At 45.4% G+C, this 23,005-nt stretch overlaps 1 protein-coding gene across 1 annotated transcript; it reads right to left on the reverse strand.

The window, feature by feature from the left end:
- Nucleotides 1-161: 161 nt before the first annotated feature.
- DLST (dihydrolipoamide S-succinyltransferase) lies at nt 162-22,643 on the reverse strand. The gene is made up of 15 exons (XM_032179379.2): nt 22,539-22,643; nt 21,920-21,953; nt 18,611-18,659; nt 15,095-15,147; nt 14,893-14,967; nt 14,288-14,343; nt 13,059-13,170; nt 11,236-11,388; nt 10,801-10,877; nt 9,818-9,915; nt 5,722-5,852; nt 4,219-4,292; nt 3,533-3,616; nt 2,674-2,841; nt 162-1,708 (listed from the first exon to the last, which is right to left on the reverse strand). Exons 1-15 carry the CDS (start codon nt 22,599-22,601, stop codon nt 1,574-1,576), a joined length of 1,362 nt encoding a protein of 453 aa, XP_032035270.1. The 5' UTR covers nt 22,602-22,643; the 3' UTR covers nt 162-1,573.
- Nucleotides 22,644-23,005: the final 362 nt, after the last annotated feature.

Consider the following 23,005-nt stretch of genomic DNA (forward strand, 5'->3'; position numbering starts at 1 on the left):
ACCTTCTGTCGAATTAGGACAGTGTTAACTTCCACATAAGGGATTTCTGATTTCACAAGATAAGCAACAGGACCTTGAGTGGCTTTCAGTAATTTCAGTGCAACAGTGCTGGGGACTTGTACCACCTCAGTAGCCAAAAGGAACACAGATACAGGAACCCTGTTTGAGAACATCTGCCCTTTAATTTGCATTTAAAATCAGTTTCTTTAAATACTTTACAAGTTCTGAATAGTGAAGACAGAGTAGTAGATGCTGCAGGCACTCAGTATTGGCTCCCACCCCCTCCCCCCTCCCCCACCGCCAGGCCTCACTTCTTGGCTCAAGATACAAAAGGGCACTCTCTACTGGCCCTGGTGTCAAATGTCAGCAGCCTCAGGCCTGGATGCAGTTGGATACAAAGCCATGAATCCCAGTGGCTCCAAGGAATTCCAATGATTGTGCCCAGATCCACGGGCAACACACCTTAGAAATTACCTCATCCATTTCACCACTATGTACTAACACCCTCAGGGTGGTTTCCTACCCCAGTCCACGTCCTCCAGATCTGTGTCCTGCAGAGGAAGAGACAAGGGCCCGCTATAACGCAGGAAGGAACAAAAACTGCCTCCTCAGCCCAGGTGCTTACAGCAACTTAACTGAAAAGCTCAAGGCAATCTGAGTCAGTCTAGAGGAGACCTCCCTTCCCTAGTCTCTACCAGGCTCTGGTCCTTCCTCGGGACCATGCTCAGTCCCACTGTCATTATGTGCTAGAATCTGCTCTAAGAACAAGGTGCTAGAATGAGGCCCAGCAACCAGCAAAGAGTTTGGAAAGGGTTGCTACAGCCCCAGCTGTGTGAGATTGTGCCAAGACGAGTCTTCTTGGTGTCAGCCTATGATGGAGAGCGTGAGGGCAGGCCTGGGCTCTCCTTCTGTGATGACTACAACGCGTGACCTCAGGGGACCTCTGCCCTCTCCTCCCACTCACACACCCAGATCCCCTGGCCTGTGCTTCCTGGAAGAGGTAGAAGAGGCATCTTGAAGTCAATGACAACGGAGAATGAAGGTGCCATTGAAGAAGCAAAGCAGCACCTCTTTGCCTGTGTTCAATCCCTCCACACAAGTGGAATCAAGGGAGAATGTGCACAGCCAGGACAGAGGCTGCTCTGAGCTTGGAAGGCACAGCATCCTCCTAGAAGTCTCTGCAGAACAAACTTTCAAAAGATAGGAACTTAATCACATGGTCCCCGGGGGTTTCTCTATAGTATACCAGCACTAGGGAGATGCAAAATCATCTTTGCGGAGAGCTGATGGAAGAAAGGCAGGAATAAGAATGAGCATCCATTAAGGCTCTCTCTCTCAAGCCTAAGGAATTAAGATATTCGAGGGTATGAAACAGGTGCAGAGAGAGAGAGAGCCTGGCAGGAACACCAAGAAAAGACCTGTGACTGCTGGTTACATAGTGCTCTGCTTCCTTGCTTGAGGCCAATAGCATGTGCCTGCCTGTCACCAGGCTAACCCGGGACCCATGAGGGTACAGGGAGAAGACTGGTTTTCAGTTCCTGCATGATCAACTTGTAGAGTGTGTGGGTCCCTCCTAAAGATCCAGGAGGAGGACCCTGGGATCCTCTACCGCTGCCTTGATTTTGCGGAGGAAAGTCACAGCCTCTCTGCCATCAATCAGCCGGTGATCATAGGTCAGTGCCACATACATCATGGGCCGCACCTCTACCTACAGAAAGGAAAGGTAAATAGGTTTGTCTCCAGCAAGCCACAGCCAGTCTCACTAAAGGAGGAGATTTAGCACAGCCCATAACAAAGTTCCTAATTCCAGAGCCTTTCCTAACTGATGTTGCCTCTGCATATTTACAGTATTTTCAAAGACCAGGCCTTACCCTCAGGGCAAAGCTTCCCCACTCAGAAACAAAGTTTGCCAAGAAAACTGTCGTCTCACAACTGCCTTTTATTTTTTAAAAACATACTCTGCCCTCTAACGCATCTGCTGCCTACAAGGAAAGTTTTCCCTTCAGTTCTGGCTGCCTGTACTTGCTTCTCTCTGGGGTTAGAATTAAAAAAAAAAAAAAAAATTAAGCTGGGGTCTACAAATTCTGGAATTGTTTGTGTAGTTGGGTGTATGGGCATTTCCCAGGAAGATCTACAGATTGTGGTTTCACACAGGAGTCAGTAACCCAAAAGGATTCTAAACACAGGAGTTCCCAGAAAGCTTTTTGATACCAACGTATCTTCTAAAGGCCAGCTCAAGCCCCTTTTAATACTTAATTCTCTGAACTCCCGGGAAATTTCCAAGCTTTATCATACAACTTGGCAGCTCACAGACTGACATGCATAATTGTCATCTGTTTCCCAGGGGCAAGGGACCACGTCTCCAACTATATCCCCCACTCCATAGAAGCAAACAAGCCGCCTCAGCTCAGTGGTTCTCAAACTTGAATATGCATCAGGATCATCTGCACTTCTTCTTTAAGTCTGGGATGGGGTCTATGAATATGCATCTCTAAAAAGGTCCCAGATGATGCTGATCCAGACCACAATTTGATAATCAGTGCCTCAGCTATTAGAAACTAAGAAATGGAACTTAGGCCTGAAATTATTGTTAATGTTTTACATTAAGCATTTAATTGGATTTCCCTTTCATCAAGACCTAGCCACTAGGACCTTAGAAGTGACGGTTCCTACCTTGCCTCCTACAGCCACTGGCCTGTCAAAGATGCCATGCATCCCCAGGATGGCAGACTGAGGGGGGTTGATAATGGGTGTTCCAAAGAGCGAGCCAAAAACGCCTCCATTGCTAATGGTGAAGGTACCGCCATCCATATCTTCAATGGCAAGTTCATTCTTTCGGGCCTAAAAACAGATTTCATCATTGAAATATTAAGCCAACCCAGCTTCCTTCACCTAAAGTCAGTCCATAATCCCAGCACTTTGGGAGGGTGAGGCAGGAGGAATGCTTGAGGCCAGGAGTTCAAGGCCAACCTGGGCAACATAGCGAGACCCCCATCTCTATAAAAAACTTAAGAATTAGTCAGGCATAGTGGTGCACACCTGTAGTCCCAGCTACTCAGGAGGCTGAGGCAGGAGAATTGCTTGAGCCCAGGAGTGCAAGGCTGCAGTAAGCTATGACTCTACCACTCTACTCCAGCCTGGGCAACACAGCAAGACCTTGCCTCTAAAAACAAGCGAAGGAAGTCCAGAAAGCTTGTATCATGAGATCGATGGCACAAGCGCTAGCTTCCATGTGACAGTTGTTTGGCTGAGGTGTCTATGACCAGTGCTCCACCAGAGAAAAGGCACAATTTCATATAGTTGAAGACTTCAAAGATGATCTTTTCTAGCAGGTCTCATCTGATGAGATTTCAGTTACCAGAGCATGGTAAACTCCACCAGATATACAAAATACTTAGCTCTCATGGGCCACTGCTTTTCTCTGGGGCTATGCACTTGACTTTCCATGAGCACTGCTTGCTGGTGAGCCCAGCCTTCCGAAGGCTGTCTTCCCTCGCCTGCTCAGCAGCTTGTATACACCTTTCTACTTTACCTTCTCTCCCAGTTCAGTGATGGTCCGTTCAATATCTGCATAATTCATAGCTTCCACATTCCTGATGACTGGAACCACCAGACCCTGAAGGGGGTGAAGAGCTGTTTTCAGTTGCAAATTAATATTACCCTTTATAGTTAACAACTCTCTTGATTCAACCAGTGGTATCCCCTCCCTAGAATACCTTCATTACTCAATGTGATTAACAGAAAAATCTTAAGATAAAAGAATGTGGGCCGGGCGCGGTAGCTCATGCCTGTAATCCCAGCACTTTGGGAGGCCGAGGCGGGTGGATCACAAGATCAGGAGATCGAGACCATCCCTAGCTAACACGGTGAAACCCTGTCTCTACTAAAAATACAAAAATTAGCTGGGCGTGGTGGCGGGCGCCTGCAGTCCCAGCTACTCAGGAGGCTGAGGCAGGAGAATGGCGTGAACCTGGGAGGCGGAGCTTGCAGTGAGCCGAGATCGTGTCACTGCCCTTCAGCCTGGGTGACAGAACAAGACTACGTCTCAAAAAAAAAAAAAAAGACAATGTGGCATGGTTTAAAAGAAAAAAAGGTTACTTTTACTAACTCCCTTCTAAAAATACAGAATTAAAGAAATGATTTCTCTTGTGTGATCTCCTTCACACAGATAAGGTGAGGGTCTAAGACCAACATTCCCCACCTCCTGCCCCAACATACCCGTGGGGTGGCCACTGCAACACTGATGTCAATATAATCCCTGTACACCACCTCTTTGGTTGCATCGTCAATCACTATGAGAGAGAAAATACATGTTACATACAACTCCCCAGGAAGGCCAAGACTAATGAGGTAATATGTGCATTAACAGAGTAAAAATCTGCAGAGCTTGATACAGTGTGGGCTGACCAACCACCATGAACACCATTGCATTACGCATGACAGCTGGCATTCCACTTACTCCTATCCCAACCAAGTAGAGTATCTCCCAAGTCCCCTGACTGAGCCTGGGCATAGGAGCATCCATTTCTTTGGCAGCCCTAAGAAGGGCTCAACACACTGGCTTACATAGGATAGGTATGCACTAAATTCTCATTAAGTAGCTCTATTCAAGCCCTCCTTTAGCAGAGAATGACTAGGGTTAACAAATGTTCCAAAAAAGGGCAAATTAGCAAAGGAAAAGGGATATAGAGATACTACCCATTCTCTGCTTCCAACTCTCAACAAGAGGAAGAGGGGAGATCCAACAGTAAGCGGGGTGATCTGGCTTTGAAATATGCTACCTCAAGAGATGGCAAACCAGCATCTGAAAATGTACACCTAGCACTAATGGGAAAATAAAGGCTTGGGAATCATTTCCACAGAAAGTCCACGTTGTATTGTTAGATAAGACATCCAGAGGAAGCATGTAACATGAAAAAGAGGCCACGAGAACTTCTGAGAGCCACCTACATGTGTGGGCAAGCAGAAGGGGGCCACTGAAAAAGATAGAGCCAGTCAGGGAGGCATGAGAAGAATGGGAAAAACAAGAAGAGGTATACATTTGGGCAGAACAAAGATGGCCTGCTACCTCCCTAGAGCACCACTCAACGGGAGGGACTAGGGCTTCTACTTCTAGACCTTTAGGGCCCCTGACACTGCTGAGGATGGCAAAAGTATCACTGCCCCCTCTCCAATCTCCCAAGGAACAGAGAAGTGTGTCAACAGGAAAACAAAGTGCTTGTTAGGTCAACACTACAATGACGTAGGTAAGTAAAAAGGAAAGAAAATAAGCACCAGGTCCATGAGAGGCCAAGCCCAAGCTCCCAGTGAGGCCCATCGACCTAAGATCAAAGGTCAGTCAGGAGCCTACACCAAGTGTGGAAGTCAGGCCCCAAGATAACAGGGCCTGTGGAGCTAGGGGAGGGGAGGAAGCCAGAACACGCACTTCCACCTTGACAGGAGACAGCCTGGAGAGCTGGGCTATCCCAGAACTGCTTGCTGCCTGAGCAGCTGCCAAGCTGTACACTGGGAAGAGAAACTGTTCTACCCAGCTGGTGGGGAGAAAGTAATCATGATGCTGCTTTAGGAAGGTGAACCAAGAAATCCCTGGGGAAGATACTGATATTTCTATAGGTAGCAAATAAAAAGCCTTGGTCTGTTGGTCCTCTGCATGTGGGAACAGGTCTGCGCTCATACACCTACCTCCCAGGACCTCTACAATTGTGGCCACAAGCAACTCACCTGCATTTACAACAGGCTGTTCCTGCAAGGCAAAAGCTGAGGCCTTCACAAATGCCGACATGAAGCCTAGTTTGAGGTTATGTTTCTTCAAAAAAGCCTCTTTGTGCCGAGCCCTCATCTCCTGGATGTTACTGTGAAAAACATTACAAAACAAACTGACCACAAAGCCTGCATTTTGACTTCACACAGGTTTCTCACCCCATATACACAATTAGGTGAGAGCTTTTCCCTCACTCTGGACCATTACCTTAGTTCAAGTTTTGAAATAGTCTACCTGAGGTTAACACAATAACTCTGTTCTTTTACAAAGAAATATAAAGGAATCAGGCCCAATCTGTCTTTAAGGTGGGTTGAGCTCTTTACAGGGCTCCTTCATGGTCTAGAAGTCACAGATTTCAGTGACACATCATATGAACAAGAGATCACACAGCATACCAACATCCTTGCCCTGAATAACTGAGCTATCCATCCTGAAAAAAAAGTTTTAAAGTATAAACAAAATCTACAAAATAAGCAATATTCTTTTTATTTCTTGTTAGAATACAAAAAAAAACCCACACCAAATCCGAGTATAACTCCCATGTGATATTCCTCCTATCTCTTGTAGTGGAGACTAAAATAAACACCTCATGGGTACATGAGGCTCCATGTGGGAAAAAGCAGTCATGACTATGCACGGAAGGGTATAACCCAGTGTTCTTTCAGGCTCACAGAAAGTCATATCCATTCTTCATCTTTCCAGAGTTAACAGTTCCATCCACTTATTCTTTCAAACAGGTACTAACACCTACTACATGTGAGGGTCAGGGCCAGGTACCAAGATACAAAGCTAATTAAGACATAGTTCTTGCCCTTAAGATTAGTTTAATGGCTGTGATTTCCTTGGTATTTAGAAAAGTGGCAACTTGTGGTTTAGGCTGGTCCCCTTCAGATTAAGCAGCAAGTCTTCTGAAAAGCCTTTACAACATGAACAGCCTTTATTCTTTTGGGACTGGTTTTTTTCAATGACACATTGCAGAGTTAGTGGGAAATGGCTTTCCCATCACTTTGCTGAAGAAACCTCAGTATTTACCGGAATGCAGTAATGCAGTTCTACGATGAAAATTGAATTTAACTTTATCTCAGGGCCAAATGCTCAGTTCTCCCTTTCTCCCTCTAATGGCCTAATTCAACATTAGCATGAAAGGTAAGATGTGGTACAATTTTAACAGCCCCCTTCGGATCTTTTGTTTTTGAAAAAGGAAGTTTTTCCAAGGGGGACTGATTGGGTTTAAAATGCTTGTTTTCCTGATTCTAACCTTATTTAGTGCTAGGATTACCACCGTAAAGACATTACTGGTTCCCAAGACACAAGAGCTGCAGAAGAGGGAAAGAGATGTGATAAACATCTCTGCTCTCAAACCTGCCCAAATGTTATTGTCTGGTCATTAAGTAGTTTTCTATTTCAGAGCTCTGCCCTTGGAGGCAAAGGCTGGGACAATAGAGGAAGGGAGAAGGTCTCAGAAAGGTCCCTTATGGGTTAGCTGATCAGCACAAGACCCAAAGGGCACTCAATCTAAACCAAATTAGGCTGCAGCAAGACTGCAGGCCATTGTTAAGTGACACCTTGATTAGCTGCTGAAAGGAGATCCAGCTATTACGCCTACTTTCCAATCAAAGCTGTTGGGCCAACTGCATCTTTCAGGGCCACAAATATTTACATGTTTTGTCTTAAGAAATTGGGTAGAATTTCAAAGTCCAATTCAATTTGTGTACAATTTGGCCCTAATGCACTGAAACATAAGCTGCAGCCTTTGTGATTCATCAGTCAAGGTCCTTCCCCTGCATCCTATGAACAAGAGAGAAATCTTTGGCTTGAATGTCATCGAGTCTCTTCAGAAAGTTTCCCAACAGAATGGATGACATCTAGTAAAACAGGTCACAGAGCCCTACTCTGAACAATGCCACAGCACACTATCAAGAAAACACTCCCTTCTCCCTATTTTTCAAACCCTTTCCAAAGAAAAGCAAATTTCTCTAATGAAAAGTAGATTCACAGACTAAACCCTCAGGACAAAAAGAAACAAAGAGATGACCTGAGACTTGATTTGCTTCCTGAATTAAATATAAACTCCTACCCTGGCATTCAAAACATTCTGAAATAAGGATCCAACCTTCTTTACCATTCTTTGCTATACAAAATCCTCACAACAGAAATGATTTTTGACAATTTTTCAAATGTGTCTTCTACTTTCCCATCTCATGGTCTATACTGTTAACATCGTCAGGAATGACCTTTCTCCACAAGGCTGACAAAATGCTAGTCATTCTTGAAGACCTGTTTAAAAATTCTTTTTTGGCCAGGCATGGTGGCTCATGCCTGTAATCCCAGTGGGAGACCAAAGCAGGAGGATAGCTTGACCCTAGAAGTTCGGGAAACCAGCCTGGGCAACACAGTGAGACCTTGTCTCTACAAAAACTAAAAAAATTGGCCAAGCCTGGTGGCACACGCCTGTGTTCCTAGTGGTCCCAGCCATTTGGGAGGCTGAGGCAGGAGGATCACTTGAGCCTCCCAAGTAGCTGAGACTATAGGTCCCCGCCACCATAATTTTTTTTTTTTTTTTTTTTTTTGAGACACAGTCTCGCTCTGTTGCCCAGGCTGGAGTGCAGTGACACGGTATCAGCCACTGCAACCTCCTCCTGGGTTCAAGCAATTCTTGTGCCTCAGCCTTCCAAGTAGCTGGGATTACAGGCATGCACCACCATGCCTGGGTAATTTTTGTATTTTTAGTAGAGGCAGAGTTTCACCATGTTGGCCAGGCTGGTCTCGAACTCCTGGCCTCATGTGATCCACCTACCTCAGCCTCCTAAAGTGTTGCGATTACAAGCGCAAGCCACCGCACCCAGCCCTCACTTGGCTAATTTTAAAATTTTATGTAGAGACAGTATACATGTTGCCCAGGCTGGTTTCCAACTCCTGAGCTCAAGCGATCCTCCTTCCTCGCCCTCCCAAAGCTGTGGGATTATAGGCACGAGCCATGGTGCTCAGCCTGTATCTCCACTGAATTCCACAGTACAGTACTCTGTATACAGTACGCACTCAAAACATGTTTGTCAAATTTCTCTTCCTGACAGTGCTGATACTTGAACACATCGAAATCTTGAAGAAAACAGGTAAGTCAACAATTAGCTCACTACAGAAATGGGTATACCTAGTGAATTAGTACCTTTGGTTAACATTCTAATGTTATTTAAAAACACAACTTGTTTTCCATTTCACCATCAAAGCTGGGTAAAATGAAAGACAAGCCCAGCCTATCTTTGCCTTTTCATCTACTTGATTCTGAATCACTTAGGAAAATATGTAAGTGATGGGCTCAAACGATCCTCCCATCTCAGCCCCCTAAGTAGCTGGGGCTACAAGTGTGCACCACCACACCTGGCTAATTTTTGTATTTTTTGTAGAGGTGGGGTTTCGCCTTGTTACCCAGCTGGTCTTGAACTCCTGGACTCAAGCAATCCGCATGCCTTGGCCTCCCAAAGTGCCAGGATTACAGGTGTGAGCCCCTACACCTAGCCAAGGCTAAGGTTAAGGTCATGGAGGTGGCAGGCATAGTATCAGGAAAGCCAATTAGAGAAGAAGCCAGTGGGTCACTCTGTGAAAGTTAACAATAAACAGGCCAGGCGCGGTGGCTCACGCCTGTAATCCCAAGCACTTTGGGAGGCCGAGGCGGGCAGATCACGAGGTCAGGAGATCGAGACCATCCAGGCTAACACGGTGAAACCCCCGTCTCTACTAAAAAAATACAAAAAATTAGCCAGGCGTGGTGGGGGGCGCCTGTAGTCCCAGCTACTCTGGAGGCTGAGGCAGGAAAATGGCGTGAACTTGGGAGGTGGAGCTTGCAGTGAGCCGAGATCACACCACTGCACTCCAGCCTGGGAGACAGCAAGACTCCATCTCAAAAAACAAAAACAAAAACAAACAAAAAACAATAAACAAATAAATACCTCTTCCCTGACAAGTTAGTTTTAGAATCAGCACTAGATAAGGACTGGGGCAAGTTCGTGTTCTCTAACAAAAAAGGGTCTAGGGGATAAGAGGAACTAGAGACACTACCTCATGTCAATCTCATTAAAAGTTGTCAGCATTGCACATGTATTCTGGGCCTCCTTCAGACGCTGAGCAATGCGCTGCCGCATCCTGTTCATTTTCTCCTGAAAGCGAGAGTGGAACAAGCATGACAATCTGATCTCTCTGGGTCAAGCATTCCCCGTGTAGTCAGAAAGAACATGGCTTGCCATTAGTGGATGGCCAAGGACTATAGTATCTAAGTATAAGAGCTCCAGGCTTCCCTTTCCTGTGGTGGCCCTTTCTCCTCCAAGCAAAAACATGCAAACACAGGCCAAAACTACTCACTCAGATGTGCCTAAAGCTTGACCAGAATGAAGACTCAGAAACAGTGATTTAAAAACCAAAACCCATTTATGAAAGAATGCAGTGTAGTGTAGTCTAGCCAACATAAGAATCATAAGAAAAAGGGCACTTTCTATTGATAAAGACTTGCAAGAGAATAGCTATTTGTGGAACAGAACCTCATGAGGAACAAACTTTCGAGGCTATCATATTTTAGGAAGTATTCTCAGGCAGAGGAACCACACTCCTGACCATACTTCCTTGAGGTTTTATGTCTGCACCTGACAGCTATTGCTACTGAGTATTATCCCTTAGCTACAGCTAAGTATCCCGGAAGTATAGGAATAGAGCTCACTAAACCACCTCTCTGAAGTGTGTGACATCGTGGGACGAAGGGGGTGGGTTACTAAGCTACCACCCCCTACAAATATTTAACTTACCCAAGGCTTTCACTGGTAGCATAATACAGTAGGAAAACCACTGAACAAGTGTTCAGAAGACCTCAGGTTCTAGTCCTATCATTTGATGGTTATATGACTATGAAGAAGTTATACCCTAAACTCCCTTTGTCAAGGTTGAGGGAAGGAGCTGCCAGCCATTCACAGGGAGGCACCACCACACCCATACTCCACTAATCTCAACACTGCCCCCTGCCTCTTTCCTGGAAGTGGTCCTCAGAGGCTTACCCGATGTTCTGAACGCAGACCTTTGCCAGCTCCTGGCTCAGCTAGTGGCAGGGCAGCAGTGGGTTTTACTGCAGACACTGAAAATGAGAAGAGGATAAAGCTGTATCAGACAAAGAAACATCTACTGAGTTTGTGCCAGTGCTTTCATATGTACTGTTACTTAATATTCAAGATATTCTGAGGTATATTAGTATCACTCCAACTTCACAGATGAACAATCTGTTCAGATAAATTAAGTGACTAGCCTAAAGACACACAGCTAGTAACAGAAAGCTGAGATGCAAAGCAGGCCTTCGGATACAAATTCTAGAATTCTTTCTACAAAGCAGCCAACCTGGCCTGTTCAGAACCATCATCAGTCTTAGAGTTTACCCTGTGAGGGAACATATTAGACGAGATGTTCTCCCACATGACAAGTGGGAGTTGGAAGCCTACCAGGTTTGCCAGAAGGAGGTTGTGAGGGCGAGGGCACCAGTGGCATCTGAGTGGGTATGGGTGCTGCAGGGGGAGGAACTGCTGCTGCTGTAGGTTCTGCTTTTGGGGCTGCAGCAGCAGGAGCTTCAGCCGGCTTGGCCTTAGCAGGAGCAGCTGAAAAACAAGAAAAGTATATGCCACTGGTACTGTCTGAAATGAGAAGCAACCAAGCAAAATTTAGTGGCAAAAACTCTAGCTCCAATCAAGTAACAAATGTCTACTGGGTATCAGCAATACGCAAAGCACTATGAGACACACACACAATGACATAAGGCACTATTCTCTAGTCCTCAGGGTCCCTAAATGTCCATCAGATAACTGGCTCAATTTAGCTCCCTTCCCAATTTCACAGGTTTCTACTGAATAAATTCAGCAAGTACTTTCAAAGCACCTATCAAGCCCAAGAAAATGTAAACTTCCAAGGGGAAAAAAAAAAACACCTAGGCAATTTAAAATATTGAAATGCATACATAAACATAATATATTTCTAATTACTGATACTCTCCATCCTCTATTTTAACATTATATATGCAAGAATACTATTAAAAAATAGGCTGGGCGCAGTTGCTCATGCCTGTAATCCCAGGATTACAGGCCAAGGGATTACTCCCCTTGGGAGGCCAAGGCAGGCGGATCACAAGGTCAACAGACCAAAACCATCCTGGCCAACATGGTGAAACCCCGTCTCTACTAAAAATACAAAAATTAGCTGGGCGTGGTGGCATGCGCCCATAGTCCCAGCTACTCGGCAGGCTGAGGCAGGAGAATCACTTGAACTCCGGAGGCAGAGGTTGTAGCGAATCAAGGTTAGGCCACTGCACTCCAGCCTGGCGACAGAGTGAAACTCCGTCTCAAAAAATAAAATAGTCATCGAGGGTTGACTTAGGCTTAAGAAAGCGCTTCATCCAGGATGACTCATAAATCACTGAGGTGGCCAAGTAATAATCTCACAACTTTAAATGAAATGTTTCTGTTTTTCACCCATCTGGACATTATATCCAGGGTTAGTGCTAAAACAAACTTCTGCAACAGGAGGACTATCCGTATTTCCCAGCCTTCTACCATACATGTTTTCTACTCTGAGCTTCTGGTCTTGCCTGACTAACCTCAATCATGTGGTCTATCTGCCTTATTAGTGTAACAATGAAAAAGAAATAGACTTTTGTGACTCGTTGGTCTACAGATACGATTCTCACTTAGGAAAAAGAAATAGACTTTTTAGTGGTTATAAAATTTAACTAAGAGTCAGATAAAGTTATTAATCTCTAATCCTATCAGGTCCAGTACAAATTTATTTCTCATTTCTTCCCAAAAGAAATACCAACCCTTCCTAGAGATATGAGAGAATAGATGTGAAAAGAAACAACACTGAATTCCCCATAAAAGACAATGAGCATTTCCTTTGAGCATTATGTCAGTGCTCAAAAAGTTTTGAAGCATTTCAGATTTTGGATTTTTCAGTTTTGGAGCATTTCAGATTTTGAATTTTCAGATTAGGTATGCTCAGTCTGTATATCTATAAGAAAAGGTCCAGTTTCTCAGCTCCTGCTAAAAAACACCCATGGAAAGAACAGAGTATAAGGTTTATTTTTTAAAAAATAAACTTTTCTTTTAGAATTTGACATTTAAAGTTCACACTGTATATAAATTTACCCCTTATTCCCTCAACTAAGGGCAGCTGGAATGACAGAGTCTTTGACATATCAGGGAATTAGCACATTATGCTCAGTCCCAATCCTAAGAGGGAACACTGGAGACTTTGACCACCAGGAGAACTTCTTTACCACCAGTTTTCCTGAGTGTGAAAAGTGGAGTGCCTCCTTCGACTTTTCCCCCATCAGGTACCAAAAGAGCTTCAATCACGCCATTTGCTGGTGATGGAACCTGCACAGATGTCTGGAAGAAGAAGACAGATGGAGGAAGTCCAAATGTTTATCCAGCATTAGAAAATTAGCTGTATAGAATCTCCAATGAAGCTGGGCACGGTGGCTCATGCCTGTAGTCCCAGCACATTGGGAGGCCAAGGCAGGCGGATCACTTAAGGTCAGGAGTTCAAGACCAGCCTGGCCAACATGGTGAAACCCCATCTCTACTAAAAACTACAAAAATGTAATCCCAGCTACTTGGGAGGCGGAGGCACGAGAACTGCTTGAACCTGGCAGGTGGAGCCGATATCGTACCATTGCACTCCAGCCTGGGTGATAGAGCAAAACGCTGTCTCAAAACAACAACAACAACAACAATAACAACAAATCTCCAGTGAGTCACAAAGTTGCAACACAATATATAAGGCCCTGCACACAAACATCTAAGGCCACAATTTCAGAGCAAGGGTGATAACAAGCCATCGCTATTGTGAAGATTCACTCTTTCTGTCCTTTCTCAGAAACAATCAGGCAATATTCAGTTAATAGGTTTCCAAGTGATACAGGAAAAACTGCAAACAGCTCATTTACCCTGCCCACCCCCTCACCACATACTACAAGACTAAAGCTACTAAATGAAGTACATAGTACACACACAGCAAACAATTTAAAGTTAAATGCAGGTCAGGTGCGGTGGCTCATGCCCGTAATCCCAACACTTTGGGAGGCCGAGGCGGGCAGATCACCTGAGGTCAGGAGTTTGAGACCAGCCTGGCAAAATCCTGTCTCTACAAAAAATACAAAAATTAGCCGGGTGTGGTAGCATGTGCCTGTAAGCCCAGCTACTAGGGAGACTGAGGCAGGAGAATCGCTTGAACCCAGGAGGAGGAGGAGGTTGCAGCAGTGAGCTGAGATCAGGCCATTGCACTCCAGCCTCGGCAACAGAGCAAGTCTATGTCTTAAAAAAAAAAAAAAAAAAGTTAAATGTAAAAAGTTTTTTTTTTTAATTGAATGAATCCAATAATTTTACAACTGACGTTAGAGCTAGTTAAAAATTATCTCTAAACAATGGTTAAGTCCCTGTTTCTTTCATTAGGTTAACTAAGGGAAGCCCATGAAAAACCGGTACGAATATAAGATAAGCCTACCTTGTCAGTTTCAATCTCACAAACCACTTCATCTTCTGCAACTGTGTCTCCAACAGCTGAAAAGACAATCAAAGGCTACAAGACTACCTGTTAGCGGGGAGCCTCCAATAGCCACAAAACCCATTTTGGCAGGTATGTTACAAGAACCCTTTCCTACAGGGCCAGCAGAAAGTACGTATGTAAAGAAAAGGGCACAGCTATAAATTCTACAACTATCCTGTGGGGAGGGGAGAATTTTAGATAGCACTTAAACTTAAGAAGTGAGACGAGCCAGGCGCAGTGGCTCACTCAGTGGCTCAGGCCTGTAATCCCAACACTTTGTGGCAGGCTGAGGTGGGCAGATCACCTAAGGTCAGGAGTTTGAGACCAGCCTGACCAACATGGTAAAACCCCATCTCTACTAAAAATACAAAAAACTTAGCCAGGCATGGTGGTGGGCACCTGTAATCCCAGCTATCTGGGAGGCTGAGGCAGGAGAATCACTTGAACCTGGGAGGCAGAGGCTGCAGTGAGACGAGATCATACCACTGCACTCCAGGCTGGGAACAGAGCGAGACTCTGTCTGGAAAAAAAAAAAAAAAAGAGGAAACTAAACTAAATCTTACCTTTCTCCCACCTGACATCTCCCTCTGTGACAGATTCTGCAAACGCTGGGGTTTTGACTGTAACCAAGTCATCCTCTAGGAAAAATGCAGAAAAGAAAATCACAAGTAGTTCATTTTTCCTTTTTAATATTTTTCTTTAATTAAACTCAATCAATTGTTGCTCTTCCCGTAAAATTCCATTCCCAAGAAGGCAGGTACTTACTGCATACAGCTGTAGTTCTGAAAAAGCGAACACTGAAGACACTGTTGTTAATGCTACAAAAGAAACACACGTTAACTCCTTTAGCAGGTGAACCACTCACATTTTAGTCTAGTTAAGGCCCCATGGGTCACCTTCCCCTTAAACAGTGACTCTTGACCGGGGTGTCCATCAGTGTCACTTGGGGAGGAACTTTTTCAAAGTTCACTTGTCTAGGCCTCTCCCCCAGCGATTATGACTCAGCAGGTCTGGAGTAGAGCCTAACGACCCAGGTACCTTAAATGGTGAGCTCCCCAAGTATGCTCAGGCCCCTGTGTTGCAATGCAATGCCAGCTCTCACAAAACAGACTTACATTTGGTTCTTTAAAGAAAAAAATAAGCACCTTGGTCCTTTGCAGACCGAAAGGACTTAGCTTCTTGATTTGGTTTTTTGTTTTTCAAGAGATAGAGTCTTGCTCTGTCACCCAGGCTGGAGTGCAGTAGCATGATAATAGTTCACTGTAACCTCAAACTCCTGGACTTAAGGGATCCTCCCACCTCTGCCTCCCGAGTAGCTGGGACTACAGGCACATGCCACCCAGATAATTTTTTTTAATTACTTTTTGTAGACTATGGATTTCATTGCCCAGACTCCAAGATCCTGCCCAAAGTGCTGGGATTACAGGAGTGAGTCACCATGTCCAGCCAGGTCTCTTTCCTAACTAAATCCAAGATAGATATACGGCCTGCCCAGGGTACAAGCCATTGTGCAAGGTATAATGGAATTTCTGCCCTCAAGATAACAGATTTAGATCAGATAAGGCAGCAAGATTAACAAGGTTAACTCAGAAGTAAAACAAGGTGTTATGCCAAAAAAAAACAAAAACCCCAAAACAAAAAAACCACACACAAACCCCATGTGGTATCTCCTACTCGGTTCTCTTGCTAGAAAACAGCACATCAATACATTCCGGACTCATTCAAAACGAACCTCAAAGACCAAGGCGTTTACTGATATGGCCTTTACAGTAAATAATATAAACTGGAGAATCAGCGAACCCTGTATGCACAAAGCCATTAACAGTGGTTACCTCTGAGGGGTGAGAGATGTAGACATATATGGTATCTCTGGTTATGTGCTGCACACTTACACAATTTGGGAGAACGATTTGGATTGATGGGGACTTTCACTTTTTACACTTCAGGATTGTCTGAATATTCTACAACAAGCATTTTTATAATAGAAAAGTAAGAGATTTAAGTTGCCTTTGGGTATTTTTACTTTTATAATGTCAAAATAAGGTCTATGTATAACCAAGAAAAAATGAAGATATTTAAAAACTACAGGAATACAAATTGTTCTACATATAGTTTGTAACCTTGTAAAGTACATGCCCACAGACAAGAACTAACAGGTAACATGCAAGTGCAGAGGCTGCTCTGCAAGTCATCCGGGAACCCGGAGCGGTGGCCACCACTACCAAGAGGCATTCGGGGGGCTAGAGGACAAGGATAAAAAAGTGTCTTCTCATGGACATCTTTTTACTTTTTGAATTTTTAATCATGTAAATATAATACTATTAGTAAAAACATAAAACCAAAAGTTGTTTTACAATAAAAGATTATTAAATAAAGTGGGTACCTTATTCACAAAAAAGGCACAACACACACAAAGATACTGGATTAGGGTGACATGATTAGGGGTGATCCCACACAAAGTTTACTTTTTCTTCATTATTTACTTTCAAATATTTAGTGTATTTATTGTAGAGATTCATAATTGCCCCAATCTTCATTTGACTGTAGATGAGTAATACATTTTGAATCTCTAAATAACTAGATGTTCACTACAGAATATTAGAAATAGCAAAAAGAATACTTACAATGGGATCATACCACACAGTAGGAAATGAAATCATTTTGTAACCTGCTTTTTCCCACTTTTCATAGTGTGAGCATGTGAACATGCTATAGTTTAGCCAATCCCTTGCTCTTTGTCATTTTGAGATAAATCTTATAATATTTATATTATCAGATATTAAATCTGAGATAAATATACCAGGAGTTCTTCAGTATAGATGCCTAGAGATGGAATTGCTAGATGAAAAGGAACACATAGGCCGGGAGGTGGCTCATGCTTGTAATCCCAGCACTTTGGGAGGTTGAGGCGGGCGGATCACCTGATGTCAGGAATTTAAGAGACCAGCCTGGCCAACAAGGTGAAACCCCGTCTCTACTAAAAATACAAAAATTAGCCAGGTGTGGTGGCGTGCGCCTGTAATCCCAGCTACCCAGGAGGCTGAGGCAGGAGAATTGCTGGAACCCGAGAGGCAGAGGCTGCAGTGAGCCGATAGTGCACCACTGCACTCCAGCCTGGGTGACCGAGCAAGACTCCGTCTCAAAAAAAAAAAAAAAAAAAAAAAAAAGAAAAAAAGAAAAAAAGAAAAGGTACACACACTTCAAAGACTTATGACTATCAAACTGCCCTCCAAAATAACACAAGGATTCATATTTCTAGTACTGAGTGCAACATTTACTCAATTTAAAACAGTCAGCCAGGCACCACAGCTCACGCCTGTATCCTCCACTTTGGGAGGCTAAGGCAAGTGGATGGATTGCTTGAGCCCAGGAGTTTGACACCAGCCCGGGTACCATGGCAAAACAACCCCATCTCTACAAAAAATACAAAAACCAACCAGGCATGGTGGCATGCACCTGTAGTCTCAGCTACTCAGGAGACTGAGGTGAAAGGATCTCTTGAGCCCAGGAGGCTGAGGATGCAGTGAGCCAAGATCAGGCTACTGCACGCCAGCCAAAGTGGCAGAGCAAGATCCTGTCTCAAAACAACAACAAAAACCCTCACTGTGATGTAGAGTAAGTAAGAAGCTCATCCGCTGACCTCTTCACTTTGAGGATTCTCCCTGTAGAGTAAGCAGCCTGACAGCTGTTGAACGGTTACTAGAGAGCGTTCTCTTAGCACTGCCACGAAAATACTTGGAATGCAAAGCAGCATTTAAGCAACATTCATACGCAGAAGTTAATCTGAAACACACATGGGTAGCCTTTCTCCAAACTCTGCATTATGCAATAACAGCATTCCCTCCAAACTAGTCAGTCCCAGGACCCAACCAGTTTTATGCTTTTACTGTTTTTAAAAATGAGTAACTATGCTACTGAGAGGATGCTCTCAATCTCCACAATAAATGTAACCTCGAGCCTTTCAGCTGCACTTACATCCAAATAGAATATCTAGGAGCACCCTTCTATATCCCATAAAAAGAGGATTCCAACTTAACTTTCATTATAATCCAAATACCTGTGGAGAGCCGGCACACTCCCAGTCCAACACCTGACATGGAGCAGATGCTCAAGGAACATCACATGGGAAAAGTGAACATTGAGGTTAGTCTAGGGACTCAACATAATCACCTCAATTTCTAGGTCTGGAGGCCAGTGAAGAAATCAGATGGTCAAATTTAGAACTTCATGTCTTAACAAATAACCCGTGGCCACATATCTGTACTCCCCAGTGATACTTACACAACCTTCCTGCTGTTAGGGTAACCTGGTCCCAGGCATAAGGAGACCCCTGCAAGAAACAAAATAACTCTTAACCAACAACTCTTATCTCACAAAGGATACATGCTGGGAATGGAAAAGAGGTCTGCTCACCCCCAACCCTGAGACAGAGCAGGACCAACGGCAACGGATATAATCTTTATCATAGAGTCCTGCTTCTCAAACTTTTCCAAAGTAGCCTTAGTGGCAGAGAGCAAATGGGTATGTGAGATTGAGTGGTTATGTGTTTGGCTGGGGAGGAAAGAGAAAAAATTTGATGGCACAGCCCAAAGTGATTATATAATCTCATCTACCTTAAAAAGTCGGAACTTTTCATTATTCCTGTATGTTTTCATAATAAAGTGTCTCTACTCGCCAAGTCTTCAAATACAACTGAAGCTTGAGAAAGACATGGGGTGGCTTATCCTGTGACTATACATAACCCAATTTGAGAAGCAAGGAGGATGTTTGGTCTGGGTTTGAAAAGATTGGGTTGGAAATCTTATCACCTGAATCCTAGTAGCAAAGACTTGGCTACTTTAGGCTCAGGGTCTCCAGCTTGTCCTAGAGCTGAGAAAATCATGTCCCCATCTTTCAGTTTATTGACTTCCCATGCCTTTCTGAAGTCTTCCACCCTGGTCACTCTCAACAAGGTGAGAGACCCTTTCTGCCCACCAGCTATCCTTATCATAGTTAACTGCATTTCCCCAACTGATGACTAGTAACTACAGCTGCCTCTTCTGAATTCTTTCTTATGTCTTTTTTCTTTCAGATTAACAACTCTTTCTGAACCATGGGCTCAGAAGACACCAAATGAGAGCTAGCCCTCTCTTATGCCCACCTCCTCACAAGCACCCCAAGATAGGTAAGCCAGTCACCTCTATGTCCAGCAGCCAATGACTATGCAGTGCAAATTCTAAGCATAGTATGTTTTTGAACTAGAATAGCTGGCGGCTCACACTGATTTTGGGAACCTGGAGTCCAATTCAGAGTTCATCCTATAGCAAATTTCATTTGTACAGTGCTTTAGGGTTTCTAAAAAGCTTTCCCATAATGACCTCATCTTGATTTTACAGTCTCGCAACTCTCTGAAGTGGAACAACCATCTGCCATTATTCCCATTTCATATAAGTAGGACTTCTGGAGGTTAAGTGACTAGCCCAAGGTGAATCCTTGAGCCCAAAGGCAAATCCCCAAGTGCAAGGCTCTTTCCATTGTCCTGCCCACCTATGGAGAAAATGTTTACTGACATTGTTCAGGGTTCCCACTTGAAAAATATGTTTGTTATTGAGAGTCCACTACAAGCTGACATTGTGCTAGGTGCCTTATGTTCTCATAACTCTTAGGATAAAGTCCACACTTTACACGATCCTGTACCGTCCAGCCCACTCTATCTTTCCTGCCAGACAGGCTTCTTCCCATGTCTATCACTGGTCAAGTCCTTTCCTGTCTGAAAACCTTTGCACAAGCAATTCCCTTTGCCTGGAATACATGTTCTTGGCTCTTTTATATTCAGGTCTCAGTTAAATGTCACTTCTTCAGGGAAGCCTTTACTGACATTCCCAACCTTCCCAAGCTGGGCTACATCATCCCACTCTCTCATCACACCCTTTATTCCTCTCTCGTAGTAACCATAATTTATGCCCTTGTCGGAGCATAATTGTATATTTGCTCTCTCTCTCCAGCTAGCCCATAAAATCTCGAGGCTAGAGTCCATCTGTACCCCTGTTACCTAGAGCAGTGGCTGGCATATAGTAAGCACTCAATAAATGATCTGTTGAGTCCATGAGTAAATGAGAACATGGTGGGTTAAGAGTTCAGGCTGGGGCCGGGCGCGGTGGCTCACGCTTGTAATCCCAGCACTTTGGGAGGCCGAGGCGGGCGGATCACGAGGTCAGGAGATCGAGACCACGGTGAAACCCCGTCTCTACTAAAAATACAAAAAAAAAATTAGCCGGGCGTGGTGGCGGGCGCCTGTAGTCCCAGCTACTCGGAGAGGCTGAGGCAGGAGAATGGCGTGAACCCGGGAGGCGGAGCTTGCAGTGAGCCGAGACTGCGCCACTGCACTCCAGCCTGGGTGACAGAGCAAGACTCCGTCTCAAAAAAAAAAAAAAAAAAAAAAAAAGAGTTCAGGCTGGGTCAGGTAGACCTGGCTTGATCAACAGCTGGGTGGGTGACCATGGCCAAGGCTTTTAAGCTCTCTTGTCTTGGGTTATGCATTTGTAAAATAGAGAAAATATTTTACTGTTTTGAGATGATTAACTAAAAAATTCACAGAAAGCACTCATATAAATGCTTGGCACAAAGAAAGCCCACAAGGTCAACTCATTCAACAAATACTTAGGCTAGGCATATAACAGAAAATAAGCTATGGATGACACTTTTTTCTTTTTAACTACTAGGATAAAATCTAAACTCCTTCAGTCTCTATACCATCTTCTATCTCATGCCACTCTCTCCCTTAACCAAAATACTCTGGCCAAATCACCTTTTTTCCAGTTCTTAAGTTCTGCCAACCTCTTTTCTTCCTCAGAGTCTTTGTGAATGCCATTCTCTTTCTCCTGGGCTTCACTGGGTTAGCTCCGTCACCTTCTGCTGGCCATAACTTTTTTTTTTTTTTTGAGACGGAGTCGCACTCTGTCGCCCAGGCTGGAGTGCAGTGGCGCGATCTCGGCTCACTGCAAGCTCCGCCTCCCGGCTTCACGCCATTCTCCTGCCTCAGCCTCCCGCGGAGCTGGGACTACGGGCGCCCACCACTACGCCCGGCTAATTTTTTGGATTTTTTAGTAGAGATGGGGTTTCACCGTGTTAGCCAGGATGGTGTCGATCTCCTGACTTCGTGATCCGCCCGCCTCGGCCTCCCAGAGTGCTGGGATTACAGGCGTCAGCCACCGCGCCCGGCCATGGCCATAACTTTTAAGTCACCTCCTCAAAAAGGGCTCTTCTGTCCACCCTCGTTTCCTTCTCAGCAGTTACAAAAATTTGCCTTTGTTCGCTTGTTTAGCAACTGACACTATCCAACTAGCCTAGGAGCTCCACGAGGGCAAGAACTGTACACTTCTGTATCCACTCCTGTATCCCTAGTGTCTAGCACAGCGCCTAACACAGTACAAACTCAACTACGAGCTAAATGAATAAGCGATAGCTCGTGATTATGCAGCATTGTATCTCACTACTCTCTGAACCGAACTGTCTTTAAATATTAGGAGAAACACAGGCACCCCCGAGTTCCTCACATACGGCTCTGCCCAGGAGGACAGCGTTTTAGGTGACGGCAAGGGCAGAACTTACCAGGCAGGGAACGTCTCCCTAGAGGGCAGTTCCCCTGTTGAGAAAGAAGACATTTATCGACGTCACCCAAGATGGAAAAAAAAAAAAAACAAACCCAGTTTTTTCTTTTAAGTACACGCTCAAAGCTGTCCCAGTGGTGGTGACAGGTGAATCTCGTAACTCCGAAGGTAAATGCAACACACCGTGCTGGCAGTCCCAATCAACACGCTGGGCCTGCCAAACTATCTCAACTTCCCAACGGGACTCATTAATACCCACTGATTTTAACAGAGCAAGAGGAGACGGGCGCCGAATCCCGCCGGAGGACTCCGCCGCGCCTCCTCCCTAACTCTGTGTCAAGTATCTGGACGGGCGCGGCTCCCCAGCTCCCGCGCGGAGGGTGGGGTACAGCAGGAAACGTTTCCCGCAGGCTGCCTGAAGAAGGCAGGGGACCGCTGGGCTCCGCAAAACGGTCCCGAGGGCAACCACGGCCCCGGGCCGCCCAGCCAGCGCGGCCTCCGCGTCCCAGTGCCCTTGGTGCCCGGCCCGGCCGGCGCGCCGCGCCCCTGCCTTCCAGGCCGCCGGTCCGCCCGCCAACAGACTCCTCACCCGTCCGGGCCCCGGCTCTACCAGACCGTACCTTCTGGAAGGCGGAGAGCGAGCGGCTGAACGCCCGGGACACACACCGGGACCGGGACAGCATCACGGCAGCGGAGCCGAGGGCGGGCGGACACCGGATATAGGGCCCGGCAACAACCGGAAGTGGGGCGGGCCGCAGTACCCGCCGCCCGACGAGGGGTGTTCGGAGCGAACCACTGGCGGGGGTGGGCGCACGGCGGCGCCCAGTAGCCCGGCTGCAGCCCAAGAGTCCCGCTCTCTGGAGCAGGCAAGCCTAAGGCGCTCTCGGGGCTCTCTGCACTGCCTGTCACCCTGAGCTGGTTCTCCTGAAAGTGTCTACGACTGTCCCGCCACCAGATTGCCCCCGGGGTCAGGGCTTCCCCTACCCTTCCACAGAACTGGCTCTGAGCTTGGCGCCCTTCTCTCTTGGGACCCGAGGGCACCGCGCCATTCCGCCTCTGTACCTTGGGAAGAGAGCGAAAGGGGGGC

The sequence above is a fragment of the Hylobates moloch genome, unplaced genomic scaffold, assembly GCF_009828535.3.
Source record: "Hylobates moloch isolate HMO894 unplaced genomic scaffold, HMol_V3 SCAFFOLD_16, whole genome shotgun sequence".
Taxonomy (NCBI): domain Eukaryota; kingdom Metazoa; phylum Chordata; class Mammalia; order Primates; family Hylobatidae; genus Hylobates; species Hylobates moloch.

Excerpts from the sequence above, each read along its gene's own strand:
- DLST (XM_032179379.2), bottom strand. The coding sequence starts at position 22,601 with ATGCTGTCCCGGTCCCGGTGTGTGTCCCGGGCGTTCAGCCGCTCGCTC. Across the intron at positions 5,853-9,817 it reads TTTAATGAGATTGACATGAG|TAACATCCAGGAGATGAGGG; the intron begins GTAGTGTCTCTA and ends TGTTTTTCACAG. Across the intron at positions 4,293-5,721 it reads ACAGCCTGTTGTAAATGCAG|TGATTGACGATGCAACCAAA; the intron begins GTGAGTTGCTTG and ends TCTCTCTCATAG.